The following is an 18724-nucleotide window of genomic DNA, read 5'->3' as shown; positions in this document are numbered from 1 at the left end:
TAGTCATTTTGCCACAATAGGGGGTGGGGAGCCGATGGGTGATTAGACATGGCCAGTCAATGGGTAGTGTTTTAGTTGGTTTGGTTATTTGTTTTTACTTTCGTGGAGGAAGAGTTGTGTCTTCGTCATATCAGCATGGCACCGCATAAGTTACCAACTCTTTACAATCTATGCCTGCGTACTATTGTTCACAAGGCGGAGCACTGGCTCCCAAAAGAGCCTCTTAATAGATACGATTATCATCCTAGTCCTTTCGACAGCCTTCGTAAGTACTTTATGATACTATGGCCTCAAATTCTTCAAGTTGAGGAATTCTGTGTTACTTTATGCTTCTATTACAGCCACCGCATTGGCTCAAGATCTTCTGGAAGCTTATGAACGAATAAATGGTATGCCAACGCTGACGAAGTACTGGCAAGAGCAAGCTCGCTGGCGCATGTTCATAACCTGCAAAATCATGAAAATAATAATCACAGAATACATGGATAAAAATACATTAATCCACATCTCCAATAGTTGTCATGTATGTATATTTATGGCTCTTTATGTCGCATGCATTACGCAATTGGACTCCCTGAAATGAACCATTTTTTAAATTTCAGAATTTGAAACATTTGGAGATAAGGAATGTTGAAGAAACTCTGCAGTATTTAAAAATTATTTCTCCTTGCCTTTCTACTTTAATTGTTTTGGATCTACATATGTCAACCGTTTCGAATGTTGCCCTTAAATATATTCGCGATCATTGTGGGAACCTCAAGTGAGTTTGATTCTTTTCTTTCTTCTACATACTATTTCGTTGAACAATAATTTGTTCATATGTTTGGCCTGAATTGTTGTAATATTTCAACTGTCTTCGCTTTATTAATGCATTCGTATCATTATTTACAGGGTTCTTCGTCTTAAATCATGTTATGTTACGGATAGGGCTGTTGCAAGCCTAAAAAGGGTGAATACTTTAGTAGAATTAGATCTTAGTGAGACTGAAGTAACACATTCTGGATTGGCGCAGATTCTGAAAAGGAATCCGCAAATTCAAATTCTTCATCACCTTGAGGTAGTCAGAGCGTTAAATAAAATGCATAAAAAACTATGGAAGAAACGTACATACTTGCACACCATACCATCTTTGCCAAGGTAAGAAAATGATGACTAAGTATGAATGATTGAATTCTTGCCATTTGTAAACCTTATTTAAAGTGTAATAATGGAAGGCTGTTATAAAACAACTATTTTCTTGGTATCATCACTGGGCTGCATAGATTTAATTACCTTAGAAAAGTATACAAAATCGATGCTCTGGAATGCTGAATTATAGGGATCATTACAATTATTGTTGTGCATGATGATGTTTCTCTCAAATAAGCTCTTTCCTTCAAATTAAGTATGTTTCTAGGTTGATTGGAGGATTTATGTTCAAATGTTTGATCGATAATCCTCTAACTTCACACCTTAGAAGTCTTTTGTTGCACAATTTGGTCTACTTAAACTCAGAAAAAGTAATAGATCGATTTTCTTTTTGTAGGTACCAGCTGAGGGAATTAGGCTTCAATTGTAACAAAGAAACTCAATATGACCTCCCTGTGACCATTACAACATGTCCATTCCTTGAAAGAGTGTCAGTTGAATTTGACGTTCGTACTGCAAGTCCAGCTGCTCTTAGACCACTATCATCACTTCGTCATATCAAAGAACTTCACGTTTTGTGTGTGTCTTCTTTCATTGGACCGGTGCCTGCAGATGCAGGACGAGGTGGTAATGCCTCCAACTCATCATCCAATAGTTTGCAAACTCATGTACCTGTGACAGTCTTTGAAGGCAGCATTTTACCCACAATCCAAGTACGTGGGCATCAAATCACAGCTATAACTCTCGAGGGAGTCTCGGGAGTGGACCTGAAGCTACTGGAGAGCTCTTGCCCTTCATTATTTTCACTTGGCCTCTACTACAACTCTTACATCAAGACAAACCAAGATGATCATAAGTTGATGTTCCCTAGACTCAGGAGGCTAGCATTTGGCTCAGGTGGCAGTGGCTCTGAAGGGAAATGTGAAGATTTCACTGCTGCCAGGCTGGAGATGCTACTGTCGAGCGTTAAGTCTCTGGAGGAGTTGTCCCTCTCGGGATCACCTCTCTACTCCGATTCTCTCTTTGTTCGGGTGTTTGCCGCCAACCAGTTCCTCAACCTTCGCCGCTTGGAGTTGGAGCACTGCAACGTCTCGCAGCAGGTGGTGGAGTGGTTCCTGGGAGGGAACTGCAATAACAATGCTCCCGATGGCGGAAGGATCTCCCAGTGTCAGTCCTTGTCAGAGGTGAGCGTCTGCGGTCATTGGGTGCATGAGCAGGCTGCAGCTGCCTTAAGCTTCATTTTGAAAGAGAAATTAGATGTCCGTCTCGAGGCTTATGTATTCACATTTGCCAAAGTGAAGAAGCGAACCGTGCGTTTCAAGCAATATGTCAATTTCATTGGGTGATTTGACTGGAAACTATCTCATTTGTCACCAAAAAACTATTCAGAAAGTTCCTAGCCATGGAGGCATAGTGTTATTGTTTATTTTTTTATATTTTCCCCCGTAACGTTACTCTTGGCAGGATATGCATGTTAGGATGCAGTGGGTTTACTGAGTAAATGAATGGGATTTTAATCAAAACTTACTGCCTCTCAAATTTATTTGGGGTTGCTGGATTGTAGACTGATAGGAGTCTCTCTGAAAGAAAAAAAAATTGTACCAATCGTTGGTGAAGCGGGAAGCCTTGTTTCAAAAAAGGGGAATATGCTAATCAATGAAAAGTAATTGGCATCATGTTTTTTGGCTCTTTGCATAATGTGTTCATCAGTTAGTATTAAAGCAATGTTCATATTACGTTTAAAATTGAGGTTTAGATTATCCATGCATACATATTGAGGATTATTGGAGGTCATAGGCTTTTTTTGAGGCAGCCTGTATGAAATTACATTTAATCTTTGAAATCTCTTTAAAAATAAGACCTCACTGCACTAAAATCACAAATCAATGATCTGCAAACAAATGTAGCTGCAGGGAAATAAATTATGTGTGATATACCATTTATTATAGTGAGCAAGTGTTCTAAATAATGTGATCATGACTATAATTACCTGAAATATTTTGATTGGTAACATTTTTGTGTGCCTTGTATGTCCTTATCATAATCTATGCAATATTCCTCTGTTATTTTTTTGTTGGTTTTCCTAATGCTCTATGGAATGTTGAATGGAGAAGGAGTCAAAGGTTCCTAGCATTTAAAACATATCTCATGCAGTTGGCATTTTTCATAGCTTATTGGTTGTTAGTTATCTCTCATCACTCTGCTTTCACTGATCAACGAAATGAATATAGCACAGTTGAGTGTCAAATTTATGATGAATACTTGAAGATTGAAGCTAATGACCTAATGTGCTGTGAAACATTGCTTCATCTAAGAATCATGCCCAAAAAATTGAGATAACTGTCTGTGACATATATGTGTCAGGATTGATTAGCTGATAAACATTAAAGCTTAAATTAGTATTATTGGCTTTCAAAAATTCATTTTTTAAGGTGATAATACATATTCCAATTTGCATGTAGCTTTAAAGATTATGTGCAAGCTAACAAATGCTGGGATTTTGTTTAAATGCTAACCAGTTTCCTAGTCAAGTAAGAATTTAATGAGAATTTATGTTAATTACCATCAGCTTAAGCAATAATTTCATGCTATGATGTTTAAAACTAGATCTATATTCCATACTAGTCACTTTCATGGGTATATGACACTAAGTGTGAGCATTTTTGTGGATTTTTTTTGTTTAAAAGTGTGTGTTGAAGTTTTCTATACAGTCCATCCTTCAGTTGTGTTTTTAAATATTTACTCTTGATTTTTATTTTTATGACATATTTTGTCTTTTATTTTGTCATGATTTGCTAATGGTGACAGATTTTCCTATGTGAATTTTAGAGCCCAGGGCATGATTCGTTTTATAGGAATATTTTTCCTTGACAACCAATGTGATTTTTTATAACCATCAATTTAATTAATATAGATTTTAATGGAGGTGCCGTCATCAAAAGTACCCTGTGATGACTTATTATGGTGGACCTTGAAATTCGTTGGTTTGAAATAACTCGTCATCAAACAATTAGCCATTAATAAACACCTTGGTGGCTTTTCTTGAAGATTAATGGTGGCATGTTTACTTAGGTCAGGTAATATTTATATTCTTAGAGAAATAAAATGTACAGGTATTAAATGGTGTTATGCTTTCATTCATGTCTTTAAAAAAGTAATTGCAGCCATCTTAAATAACTCTAATTGAAAACCGTCAAGAAATGTTTCAGTAATTGTGAGCAACACTTCAAGTAGTGATGAGAAAAAGCAGGTAGAGTCAGTGGTACCAAGAATAAAGCCATGCCATGGTGCATAGTGATGTCCGACGCGGTTGCACCGGAAACATGGAGAAATTGGTGCGAGTAATCTGCCTCTCTGTACTCCCAAAAATTGCAGGGGAGATTAGTCCTGAATACTTTGCTCCTCCACTTCTTTGTGGGCATAGCTATAATGTGTCGCTTTAAGAAGGGTGTATTTTAAAGAGAAATAAATTAAAATCAGGAATAAGTTGTTCGGTAAGTGTTACTTACCAAAAAAAGGATCTAAAGTAGGATTAAGGAACCTTTTCTAAACAAAATGACACCAATTTATGAAATACTCTCTCAGTACAGACAATTCATAAGGGAAAACCTTAGATAGACGTTTGTGAAAGCACCAAAAAAACAAGGTCACTTGGTTTCGATTTGACTTGAAACCCTATGACAGCAATCTAATAAGGTGCTTTGGAACTTATTGTTACTACCTCCAATGGAAGGTGAATCACACAGTCATTGCTGAATAAAAAATGAGCATCAAAATGTAAATTGGGTGATAACTGTCAGTTAATTTCACAAGGTTATCTAAGTGATGAAGTACTTTGATTGTTGTCAACTGTGGCATGTTCTATGGAGGTGCAAAAAATGAATTCAAGTATCCGTGGGTTAATTGACTGTGGCACTATTGGCATTTTTATTCTCCTTATTTTTAGCTCAGCAATGACTCTGTGATGTGTCTGTGTTGGAGTTACATGGTATGAAAGTGTTGTATGAGATCACTCACGCACACAAGTTTCAAGTGAACTTGAAACAAAGCTAACTTGATGTTTGGCTTTTTCGGAAACAGCTCATGTAAAAGAACCTCAGATTTGCAAAATCTCCATTTTATGGATAAATGAAGTATGGAAGGGCTGAGGAATAGTTACTGGAAAGATAGTTGATAATCCAGTGGTCAGGTGATTTATCATCAGATCACTATGCTGTGTTTGAATTAGCCTCATTGCCAGTGTTAAGCTCATTAAGTAATAATTGAGCAATACTCATAGTTATGACAGTCAATGAAATGCTATCGTTGGGTAAAGATCATAGCTACCCTATGTGTTTGAATTTTACACCATTTTTACTCTGAGCACGGGCCATGAAAAGTGGGTGGGGAGTATTTTAAGAGCACAGGCAAATGTCAGCTGGATGACCTACGCAAATTAAAACACAAAGTTCTCTTAAGAACCACTGATTTACGAGGTTAAGAATTTTGGAACCCTTCAGCTTCTTGTGAGAGATGTTTTGCTGTATTATGTATCACAATTCATTCATGCAATTCAAGTACTGTGCTGGGTAACATTAGAATGGTGGCTTTCTTTTTCAAGGAAACAAAAAGCATCATTTGGTCAAATGAATATTTTAATGGACAAATTCTTGATTCTGCTCATATGTATATACTTTTCAAAGAATCTTAGCATGCTCATTCTATTGCAGTGGTGTTTGTTAGTTGGGAGAAACATTGAAAGTTTTGCTAGTTATGAATGCTGTTACGAAAGTACATATATAAATACACCAGGTACTACATCACCACATATATATTTTTTACTGTGTTTAAACTTTTAATAATTTTAGCAAAAGACATGGTCAAGTGGTGGTCATACTTATTGATTGGTGGAGCAACGTTAATGGACTAAAAGCACATTGCTTATCTTCCTCTCAACTTTATCCAAAGTGTTACATAAATGAATGGCTTTTTTACAAGGAGACATTAATAGTTGTTTTGGCAAATGATTTTTTTCATGTTGAAATACACACTTGATATGAACACACATTTCCACATGGGGAACATGAAAATACTTTGACTTCTTGGAAGAATATTCCTTTGGGAAAGTTATAGTGTTAAAAACTTCCTTGTTCCTAAATACAGGTCCTATACATATAATACATGCACTTTCTGCTGATACCATGAGCAATGTCCTAACTGCAATGTACAGCACTAAGTGATATCTCATAACTATATTTTTATTCATACAACCAGTTTCAAGAGGCAGTTCCATTTATATAGCATGCACATGCTGAAATCTAGCAGGTGTGTTAAACATAGCTTGAAACTAAGCCAAGTTTTCAATTTTTGCATAGCTCTTTTTGCCTCTGTTAATGTTACCTCCATAAGATTTTTTAGCCCTGTTTATATTCTTATGTCTATTAAAGTGCAAAAAGAGTAGGGTAATCTAATTATCATGTACAATAATAGCCTGCTGAAGTAAAAGGAATGTTGTGAAATTGTGCCTCCTGTCAAATGAAAAGAAATATTGATCAAAATGGACACAAAACAAGCATTGATATGAAATGTTTTTGGAGGCTTTTTTAAAGGATCTTCTGCGCATTCGTGCAGTCAGTGAAGTACTATAGGGAGAAGTATCTGTGTAATTGAGTAAACCTGTTGTCCATGAAATTAAAAAGACACAATCGTCTGACACTATGATGCAAGTACAAAGTAAGCAAAAACATGTTATTGAATAAAATGACATGGGGCACAATTTTATTCATGTAGCTATGAACATTTTTGTTATTGCTATTATGAATTGATATTTGACCCAAGTGTTTTGTTGTTTTTATTGTTGATGGAGACATTTGACTCTGACCTTATTTTTAAAGAAAACCCATGTAAGAATTCAGCTGTAGTTTTACTTGATTTTCCTGGTATAAAATATGTATTTTGTTATGATAAATAGTATGTTACTTAATTAAAATCAAATTTCTGGCCGCACAGTGTTTTTGGTGTGCATGTGTTTGAATTGCATTTGTAATGATATTCTGTTAGAGTATGTAAAAATATGAATTTTGTACTTAATTTATTATGTTATTTTTTGAGCCAGGCACCACCATTATCAGATACTTTTATTTGAAGTTAAAACATGTTGTTACATTAAATAGCTATGAAATATGTTGAAACTGGATTATCCCTGGAAACGTAAGCTACGGTGGGTTATTCATATTTAAAGACTTATTGTGATTTTTGTTACATATCATGCTATTTTCATGATGTTGTGGAGTATAGAGATAGCAATTCCATTTCCTAATGTTGATATTTTGCTACTCTTTTTTTTATTACATGAAGTGATTGGTATATATTTTAAATGAGAGCACATTAATGCAACCAAGCAAGTACTTCATATCACACTGTAATCTTTTAAATTACTTGGTGTTGTAACTTTTGGTGCGCAAATACATATCAAATTTACTGAAGAACTGTGTTGTATTTTCATATCCATCCTTAAGCTCCCTCATGCAGTGGCGAGGGGAGAGACTGGAGGGGTCCAGACCCCTCCAAAATAAAAACACTACGTATTCCTTTCTTACATATAAGAAAATAAGATATTGAAAAATCATGAATTTACCAAAGATTTCTTTGGCAAATGAACTTCTTTTGATCATGAAAAGTGTTAGAAATTAGTTTTAAAAAACTTCTACTTAGTACCCTGTTTTTAAAAAATTTTCTCCCTGGTTTTCAACCCCCCTCCCCCGAACGAAATATGTACCTGGCTACCCAGCTGCCCTCATGTTCAACTGATCCGAGTAAATTGTTTTTTTGTACTTATGGTTTATCACTGAACATATTTAAAAGATAATTAAGATGAGAAATTTGAAGAAAAAATTACTAAGCATAATTATTTTGTCTTCATGGGAATTCGTTATATGCTATTAAAATCAAATAATGCTTGCAGCCAAATTCGACAGTGAGGTATGGACCTCTCAGACTTGCCGTGAAACGAGGAAGAGGCAATCAAATTTCTGCTAAAATAAGGGCTACTACCAGAGAAACGAACCTGTAAGAATGGCCTAGAGATGAAGATGTAATGTTGGACAATGAGTTGAGTTCAAATGCTGTAAAAAGGAGTGCCATCCTGAATCTGTGAACATGCGCATTGGAATTTTTTTCATGAACTCCCATCTCCCTTATGTGACTATCATTTGCTTCCTCTATAGCTGGGCTCTGTAATACTCTGATCAACCTGACAAGTGGGAACCTCATGTTTGAATTGTTTTGATGATTTTCAAAATCTTCGGCGACAACTGATAAGCAATATGTTTTTTATAGTTATTGAGGACATTGTTGGATATAGAATTTAAATATGAAAGTCGTTTCTTATTTGGGGGAAAAATCAATTCCTAAACCTATCCTTTCAGCAGAATATCTCTCATATTCTACAATTTCTGTCTGACTTGGAGATATAGTGTGGCTCTAAGAGTATGTTCTGGGTGTAGATCTGATAGATATGTGGTTACCTATTCTTAATTGCTCAAGCAATCTAAGCCTAGAAGGTATTCTCCAAGTCTTTAGGGGCTCTGAGGCTGATTTGTGTAAAAGTTGTGTAACCCTTCTTGTTCACTCATAACAGTAAGTATCAAATCCTTTATAGCACATGGATCTTTCTGCAATGCACAACAAAAGGCTTCACGAAAGCAAAGGAGTGACTAACTTTTTCATCTGAGAATCTTCCAATAACACACTTTATTAACCTTAGCTACTTATATACTATACCACAAAAATTTCTTCTACGTTTTCCTTTCACATAATTAGTTTCAATTTTGAGTTTTATTACGTAGGGCCTATCTAAAAAAAATGAATTGCAAAAAAATGTACTGTGGCACAAGAATCCAACTTTAAATCATGCAGAAAAGGGTCAAAATAGTGAAGAGGCAAGGAAAATTGTGTCTGCAAAATGATGAACGTTGCAGAAGAAAATAAATTTATGGGCTTTTTGGATGTTACGGTGTAGAGTAGACTAGAGAGAAGGCTTTCCAAGTAACACAGGTGATCTAGTCTTCTCAGACTTATTAAAGCCTGGTTAAATTTGTTATACGCATCAATGCGATGAAGGCTTACGAGTCTTCCATCCTCACCCTTGACACAATATTAACTACACCCTAGAAATATTGATGCCCACGAAAAACTTCACAAGGTTGAAAGTCTGAGAAGACTTCATCACCAATGTAACAGTATGACCACTCCTAAAAAAAATGAATTTCCTGAGATTTTGCAGGGAAAATGAATTTATTACCCAATTAGATTAGATCTGATAATTCGTGTATAGGTATATTCCATTACTTATTTACACATTCAATACGGGCCTGATTATCATTAAAGTGGTCAAAATCGGCCGTTAAAATAAGAAAGGAAAATAGAGGGAGGTTTCTGTGCTGTAACATCCATTCAAATACTGCTATTTACAAACTGTGCACACGGGTCGAAAGAGGGAAGCTTGCTGAAGGCCATACATACGATCAGAAGACTCGGAAGTGGATATTAGTATAGAGTGAGTATACTCTTACTTACTGTACGACAAGGCCATAAGCCAAGGGGGGGGATCAAGGGGGATTGATCCCCCCCCCCGAAATGAAAAAAAAAATAGATATGACTTATGAACCTCCTGAGGGACCGCAGACTTGACATCGACGAGTTAATTTATTTGTTCGCTGCAAAGAAAGCTAGAAGGCTAAATTCAATTATATAATAATATTTTTATATTTTCCTTTAAGGGTTTATAATAAATATGTATATTTAACCGTATACGCTATTTTATTTATCCTATAAAAGTAATTTTATGCTTGTCTACTATTCCATAAGCCTCCCCCAAAAATATTTTCTGGCTACGGCCTTGCTCTACGGTATTAGTCACATACGGAAGCGGAGAAAGGGCTCCTGGCCCGATCAGCGGAGCACGTCCATTGACGTGCTCTGTATCTCGGCTTGGACGGGACCACATCAATTGATGTGCTCCACACTGAACGTGTAAACACATGTGGAAAATAATGGCCAAGACAACATTAGATTAAGTGCAGAAACAGTTCTGTCAACTACTTTTGAAATATGAGATGTAATGTTAATAACATGTGAATATAATCAAGTAAGCATATACTCTCCCAGAAAATTCACGTGATGGAAAGTACATAATTGGAAGAGAGCTAATTTTTTTGCTTTGGCCTGGGTGCCTGCTTTGGGTGCACAGCGAGAATTAAATGAGTCGGGCCAGTTTTCAGTGGACACTGAAGCAACAAAAGCAGGTTTATTCCAGGAAACTTGCCAAATTCCTTGAGTTTTACTAGCAGACCCAAATTCCTTGAATATTCCAGGTTTTCCAAGTCAGCAAAAATCCCAGAGTAAGAACAGAAAACCACTGAGCTGGCTATAGAGAGAGATGTATTCTTTAGAGTAAGTATGGTCCACCCAGATGAGGGATGAAATCAGGTCTCAGGCATAGGTTGTTGGTGAACAAGATGATGAGGGCAAACTTTAAGAAAAAAAATGTGAAGAATATAATTAGAAGGCTTTTACAGGTAACAAAGCCAACTGGGGAGAGAGGTTCCAACCCTGCAAAATGTGTACACCCTACTAATGAACCCCCATGAAGATTTTTTCTGGCAAAGCCTTTTGCTGGTGAAAATAATTTTTGCATATATAATTTTTTATTGATACAATGACGCCTTGATCCTATGGTTGAAGTACATATGTGACGTTTGGGAGTAAAAACTTGGTGATTATGAAACTGTCATCTGAAGTTAGTATTCTCTCACTCGGATGGGAAAGGAAAATGTCCAACAGTAACACTGCTTTTGGAGATAATCCCTTGTACAACACGTAAATGTATCATTCCTCGTTGGCAAGCAAGTATAGCGATCACGTTTCATGGTGTGAATTCGAGTGGAAAAAAAGGCTTTAAAGCCATTTTTCCCAAGTCACTTTAAGAGGCACGAGGAAAAATTAGACCTGGGGCTATATAGACATCCAGCAATCATGCATTTGTGAATTCACGCACAAAATTTGCCATTACAAAATTTTACTTTCACTACCCCTCACCACACATGATACAATGGTCATACATATCCATGTCTCATGAAAAATGGCCTTTACATATATACAGCTAGCTAATTACGGAATTCCTTAGATTTTTAGTATCTGATAATTTTCAAGATCACGAAAAATGTGAAAAATCATGCATGGATATCAGAACAAACTGGCTTTTAAAGAAGCTGTAGGAAAAAGAACAGGGGAGGATTCCACCAATAAATCAATGGATAGGAAAACCACTGGAATTGGTCTGCAGGCAGCAGCTGAAGAAGTTCTTGGCAAAAGTAAAGTCGTTATGAATAAAACCATGGATCATACAGGAAGTATTAGATCTCATTAAAGAAAGAAGAAAATCAAAGGCTGCGAAAACAGGAAGGGCAGAATTGTCACAAGAGAATAAGGAACGAGATATGTAGTAAAGCGAGGAAGGCTAGAGAAGCGTAGAAAATAATATGTGTGAAGACGAACAAAATCTTGCGCATGGAAAAGTAGAGGCCGCATATAGGAGGAATCCTTTTAAGGAAAGGGGCATAAGATGTAATACCCCTAGGGACAACTAAGAACTAATGATTGAAAACAAAAGCAAAGGGAAGAGATGGAATGAATATCAGGAGGATTTGTACAGAGGAAGCAGCCTGAGATCGAATGCTATCGAAAACGAGAGGGAAGTGGATGAAGACGACATGGGAGCCCCAATTCCGTGCTATGGATCCATTCCATGGATACCCTGCACTCATTCGTCGACCACATGAATAGCCGTCACCCCAACGTACGTTTCACCATGGAGACTGAAACGAACGGAGAGCTACCCTTCCTGGACATCCTCATCCGCCGCAAGGGAGCTGGAACCCTGGGACATAAAGTATATCATAAGCCTACTCATACCGATCTATACATACTTAAATGGGAAAAGTCATCATCATCCATCGCAGAAGAATGCAGTCCTATCCTCATTAATTCACAGGGCCAAAAAGTGTTGGTATTTTATTGGAAAGCACTGGTAGTTGTAAATGAATTAAATGCAATAACTCTTCATATTTTAAAAGTTTTAGTAGTACCGTATTTAACTTCACACACATAAGGATTGTTAACAAATACAGATCAATAAACAATCTTGGTAACCAACCAACAGAGACAAAACACAACTGAAAATTACAAATGTCAACACCCCCCCGTAATTGAAGATGTGCTGAAACAGCTCTTTAGCATTTCCATCAAATGAATTACAAATTTTTTTTTTTAAAATTATTTTTAAACCATGCCTAAACCTCTCATACATTTTTCATGTTTTATACGATTTAAGCCCTTGGTAAGTATGTCAGCTGTCATTTCCTCAGTGGAGAGAAAATCTACGTTTATATTACCGTTTTCTACTTGTTCTCTAACAAAATGGTATTTCACATCTACATGCTTCATTCTATCATGGAAAACAGGATTTTCTGCTAACTTGAGAGCGCTCTGATTGTCCTCAAAAATAGTAATAATTTCTTGTTCCTGAAATAATTCGGAAATAAGATGTTTTAGATGAATAGCCTCTCTAGTAGCCTCGGAAAGAGCAATATATTCTGCCTCACAAGACGATTGGGCAACACATTTTTGTTTTCTACTACTCCAGGAGACTGGTCCACCTGCACAAGTGAAAACATATCCAGAGTATGAATGCCTATCATTTAGATCATTTGCAAAATCTGCATCAGAAAAACCAAAAATAGGCTTCCCAGTGCATTTGTATGTGAGTCCCATTTCCATAGTACCTTTTAGATAACGAAGTACCCGCTTGGCCATCTTCCAGTGTATATCTGTATGCTTCTTATTAAACTGGGAGAGATAGCTAGTAATGAAGGAAATATCTGGCCGCGTGTTGACGGAGAGATACATGAGAGTTCCAATTAATGACTGGTACGGGACATCTATGATATCCTTACCCTTCTCTTTCATTTGACTAACGTCAACTGGGGTCGAAACAATCTTACAATCTTCCATGCCAAAACTCTTTAAAGCATCTTTAATGTATTGTTTCTGGTCTATCTTGAATACTCCCCTCTTCTCATCTCTTGTAAAAGTCATTCCCAGGGCATGTTTGATCTTGCCAAGATCCTTAATGACAAATCTCTTCTTCAATTCTTCCTTCAATTTCTTCTTTTCTTTCTCATCATTGGAGAATATAAAGAAATCATCAACATATAATGTAATAATAACTATTTTAGTTCCAATATGTTTAAAGTAGACACAGGGTTCATGTTTTGATTTAATATACCCTATCTCATACAATAACTTGTGAACTGTTTTGTTCCAAGCACGACTAGCCTGCTTGAGTCCATAAATAGACTTCTGTAATAGACAAACCTTCTTCTCTTCACCTACAGCTATGAAACCTTCTGGTTGTGTCATATAGATGGTTTCATCTAAAGTGGCATTTAAAAAAGCAGTTTCGACATCCAGATGTTCAACATCAAGATTCAGTTCTGCTGCCATAGCCAACAGCAAACGGATAGTTGAACCTCTGACTACCGGAGAAAAAGTTTCTTCAAAGTCTATACCATGAGTTTGAGCAAAACCTTTAGCAACTAAACGAGCTTTGTACTTGATGATCTTACCACCATTGTCTCTTTTCAATTTGTAAACCCATTTACATGGTATTACACTTTTATTTGCAACTCGCACTAGCTTCCAAGTTTCATTTTTTCTAAGACACTCTAATTCCTCCATCATTGCTTTCATCCAATGCTCTTTGTCTTCACTTTGCATAGCCTCTTCAAATGTGGTAGGTTCTTTGTCAAAGAAATTTTTTGCTTGTAAAACAACATGATCAGGAAATTGTTTCTTGTTACGTACCCTTTGAGGATATCTAGGACTCTTAGCAGTTTCTTGAACATTAGTCCCAGCTTTATCTTCTGTTGAGTCTGCATTTTCACAAGGAGAATCCAAAAGAATTTTAACAGCAGCCGCAGCTTCATCTTTTGTTGAATCTGCATTTTCATTGTAAGAATCCAAAGGAATTTGAGCATCAGTACTGCTCTCACCGGAAAAATTATTTTCTAAAAACACAACATCTCTAGCATGGACTACCTTCATATAATTAGAAAGATCCCTAAATTTGTAAGCTTTCTTATTCTCACTATATCCTACAAATATATGTTCCTTGCTTTTGCTATCCCACTTCTTGCGTTCCTCCTTTGGAATATGTACAAAAGCTCGGCAGCCAAATACTCTTAAGTGTGTCAAGTTGGGACGCTCACCTGTCCATTTTTCTTCTGGAGTCATTCCTGTAACGGATCTATGAGGTGATTTATTCTTGAGATACGTAGCAGTTCTCACAGCTTCTTCCCAAAATGACTTAGGTAGTCTGGCACTATGCAACATGGAACGAGCCTTCTCCACAATGCTTCTGTTTCCCCTTTCAGCAACACCATTTTGCTGAGGAGTACGGGGTATGGAAGTCTGGTGAATAATTCCTTCTGACTTAAGATAATCTGAGAATTCCCTATTAACATACTCAGAACCATTATCTGATCGTAAAATTTTAATTTTCTGGCCAGTTTGCTTTTCCATGAGGTTTTTAAACTCTTGAAACTTTACTCTAACTTGATCTTTTGTTTTAATGAAATAGGTAAATATCATTCTAGAGTAATCGTCTATAAATACAAGTAAATACTTATTTCCTTCTAATGATTTTACACTGAATGGTCCACAGAGGTCAGAATGAATCAACTCTAGGCATTTAGTCGCCCTTTTACTTTTGATTTTAAGAAAAGGTTCTCGACTCTGTTTCCCTTCTAGACATGCAGTACATACAGTTCTATTTTCCTCAGGGGCGTAATCAACTCCATCAGCTAATCCATTTCTCAGTAGATTCATACCATAGCGGCAGAGATGTCCCAACCTCCAATGCCAAAGAGTTTGCTGAGAAGGGTTAGTTGTAGCAGCCAGGGACTTTTCTGCTACCTGTGACTCTATCTTATATAACCCGTTACTGGGAAGAGCAGTCATTAAAACATTCCCTGAAATACTACAATCTAATACTACAACAAAACCTTTTGAAACACATTTTGACACAGATATAAGATTTGTAGCAAGATTAGGCACATGAACAACTTCAGAAATACTACTAATACTGTTGTTGTTATTACTTTTGTGAATCATGACATCACCTATACTGTCACTCTGCAACTTACGTTTATCAGCACACACAATCTCCAAACCAGAGTTACTTTTAACATTGAACAGAATATCTTTATGAGGAGTCATATGGGCAGTTGCCCCGGAATCCACAAACCAATCATTTTTATTGCTTTGAGCACAACCACCAACACCTAAATCCGAGAATAAAGTGTATTGTTTCTTGTGTAGCTGCTTGTGGGTTGAACTCGATGTCTGTGCCGTTGTCTTGGTCTTGTTTGGACAGTCTGGTTTTTTATGGCCGGGTTGGTTGCATCCATAGCAGACGATACCATCTTGAGAGTTGTTGCGTTTAGGGAACTTCTTTTTCTTCGGAATAGTTCGAGACGCATTGGATGCAAATGCAGTCTCAGTTGCACCATCATTTTTGGACATTTCATTTAAGAGTTTAGTTTTCACCATGTTCACCGTTACTTCAACTCCTGAATTCTCGAGTGCCATTACTAGGGGGTCGTAATGTGAAGGAAGACCTCCAAGCAAAATAGCAACTAAATCCTCATCAGGAATCTCCTTCCCAATATCAGCAAGCTTCTGAGCGGTATCCATTACGGCAGTTAGGTACTCTTCAATGGACGTATAATCTCCGAGGGATAACCGGTACAAAGTCTTTTGAAGGTTAAGTCTCCGGGCAAAACCCTTATCTTCATATGCATCGGCAAGAACTTTCCATGCTTCAGCAGCTGTTTTGCATCTTCTTACATGTATGATAGCGGAATCGTCCACGCACAAACAAATCTTAGCTAGGGCACGCTCATCCTTCCTGGACTTTGAAGCAGTATCAGTATGATCATCATTTGGGTATCCATCAACAGCATGCCACAAGTTTTGATCTATTAAATACGCCTTCAGCTTAAATTTCCAAGTTGGATATCCTTCACGCCCACACAACGGCTTAATGTGAGACGATATACCGGATGCGTCAGACGACATTATGAAGACTTCACTTACTTCTTATAATTTACCAGTGCTGGGCCCATAACCTCTGTTGGTATTTTATTGGAAAGCACTGGTAGTTGTAAATGAATTAAATGCAATAACTCTTCATATTTTAAAAGTTTTAGTAGTACCGTATTTTAACTTCACACACATAAGGATTGTTAACAAATACAGATCAATAAACAATCTTGGTAACCAACCAACAGAGACAAAACACAACTGAAAATTACAAATGTCAACAAAAAGATCTCCAACAAGGATAATTTACAAAGAGAATTGAAACATCTGCTGAAGACCTTCATAGACAACAGATACAGCCACTTCCAAGTCCATAGGACCCTTAAAAAGGCCTTCAGACAAGATAAAGAAGTTGGACCATATGAAGAACGGCCTCCAGCATCAAAAGCCATCCTGCCAAATGTTTTCACCGTCTCAGGAAAGATAGTAAGGATTCTTTTTAAACACCATATTCGTTCCATTCACCTTGCTCCTGGTAAACTCCAGGATCAGTTAGTCTGAGCCAAGGACCCTATTGGTCTCAAAACAGCCTGCATTTGCCGCATTCCATGCGAATGAGGTAAAGTGCATATTGGAGAGACGGAGAGGACCATTGAGACCAGGGTGAAGGAGCATCGATGCCAGCTCCGACTCGGTCAATTAGAAAAATCCACCACTGCAGAACACTGTGCCCAGGAAAACCACAACAGCCACTGGGAAGAAACTACCCAACTCGATAGGACTAGAGGTTATTGGGACCATATTACCAAAGAAGCAGTAGAGATCCGTCTTTACCCAAACAACATCAATAGAGATCGAGGACAGCAACTAAGTAGCGCTTGGAACCTGGCAATAAATAGGACGAGAAAGGAGGAAAAATCCCGAACCAAACACGGACCACCAAGGTGAAGGAGGAGGGTATAAATATCGAAACACAGCGACATCGGCATCATCAGCCCCAAGGATGTTGGGAAAGTCTCCCAACGAAACGTCGGCCGACACCATGCAGACCCTGACCTGGTTGGAAACCCGAGAAAGCTTTCATCCATGCTATTCACCGGGACAAGCTCAGATTCTTCAAACACAAATAAAACAAAGATGTTAGGATGCAGCAGAAGAGAATTCAAGACTAACATTAAAATAGGTAATCAAAAACCGGTAGAGGAGGACGAATTCTATACAGCTAGTGTTATCGAGGGATCAATGATGTTTTGTAGCATTTGAAAATGGCAAAAATGCATGATTTTCCTCATTCAAGATACAAGACCAAGAAAGTGGACATGATGATTTCCGTAGTAATTTCATATTTTGATTAGCTTCGTGTATTGAGGAAAAACAAGAAAATAATATTCATCATAAAAATATTCTAGTTAATATGGGTAAATCAACCGAAAATAAACGCAAAGAAAACCAAGATGTATGCAGCAGAAGAGAGGAAGCCAAGACTAACGTTAAAATAAGGACACAAACACTGGTAATGGTTGAATTCTGTTATTTTGGGATGCAGGATAACTAGCAATGGGAGGAGCAAGAAAGACATTATCAGCAGAATAGCCCAAGTGAAGAGAGCATTCTACCACAAGAGAGACCTGCTTACAGCGGGAAAGTTTAACATGTAAGTAAAGAAACAATTTATATGAACCTACATTTGAAATACCTATGCTTCTATAAGGAAGTGAAATAGACAATGACAGCAGTGGAAAAAGCATGGATAGAGACCTTTGAAATGTGTCCCACAGAAGAATGATGAGGATCAAATGGATCGACTGAGTTAGTAATGAGGTAGTCCTAAGAAGAGTAGGAGAGAAGCCTCATGAAAACCTTAATAAGAACACGGAACAAACTAATAGACCACATCTCGAGAAATGATGGCCTGATAAAGACAATCGTCAAGAGACAAATGGATGGAAAAAACGGAAAAGGAAAACCCCAAACAAAATATTTGGAACAGGTTAAGAAGGCTTGCAGCTGAGATTAAAGCCACCGAGTGCGTCCACCGGGTTGCGGAAGGTCGGTAAATACATAGGGTAGACCATATATAGACGGTAGATATATAGGTTAGCTGATTGATTAGAGGTAAACGATGATTTCTCTCCAATTCTCAGTTGATGAGTCCAAGGATGATATCCACTCCATCAATATGCTACAGCAGTATACGAGGGTCGTATAATAAGTCTTTAGAAAAAGGTATAAAAACAAATTATATTGGGTATATATTTCATTATAGTCTTCTTTCAGCCATATAAAATTTTGTAAGCACTATTCCAAGCATTTTAGGCTGTCCAGAAAGTAGAATTTCGGGATCTCCTCAAAATAGGCATTGGTTTAGGCAATGATCTCCTCCTTAGATGAAAACCTTGTCTGCAAAGCCATTTCTTCAAGTTATGAAATTAGAGAGTCACCGGAGACAAAATCT

At 37.2% G+C, this 18724-nt stretch overlaps 1 protein-coding gene across 1 annotated transcript; it reads left to right on the top strand.

Annotated features, from left to right (window-relative positions):
* The first annotated feature begins 15 nt into the window (after positions 1 to 15).
* Positions 16 to 7592, top strand: LOC124156388. The gene is made up of 5 exons (XM_046530918.1): positions 16 to 265; positions 342 to 523; positions 603 to 760; positions 892 to 1137; positions 1526 to 7592. The coding sequence occupies exons 1-5, from the start codon at positions 136 to 138 to the stop codon at positions 2472 to 2474; spliced, it is 1665 nt and encodes a 554-aa protein (XP_046386874.1). The 5' UTR covers positions 16 to 135; the 3' UTR covers positions 2475 to 7592.
* Positions 7593 to 18724: the final 11132 nt, after the last annotated feature.

Source organism: Ischnura elegans, chromosome 3, assembly GCF_921293095.1.
Source record: "Ischnura elegans chromosome 3, ioIscEleg1.1, whole genome shotgun sequence".
Classification (NCBI taxonomy): Eukaryota; Metazoa; Arthropoda; class Insecta; order Odonata; family Coenagrionidae; genus Ischnura; species Ischnura elegans.
The sequence above is the reverse complement of the archived record's forward strand: the minus strand, read 5'-3'. Positions and strand labels throughout refer to the sequence as shown.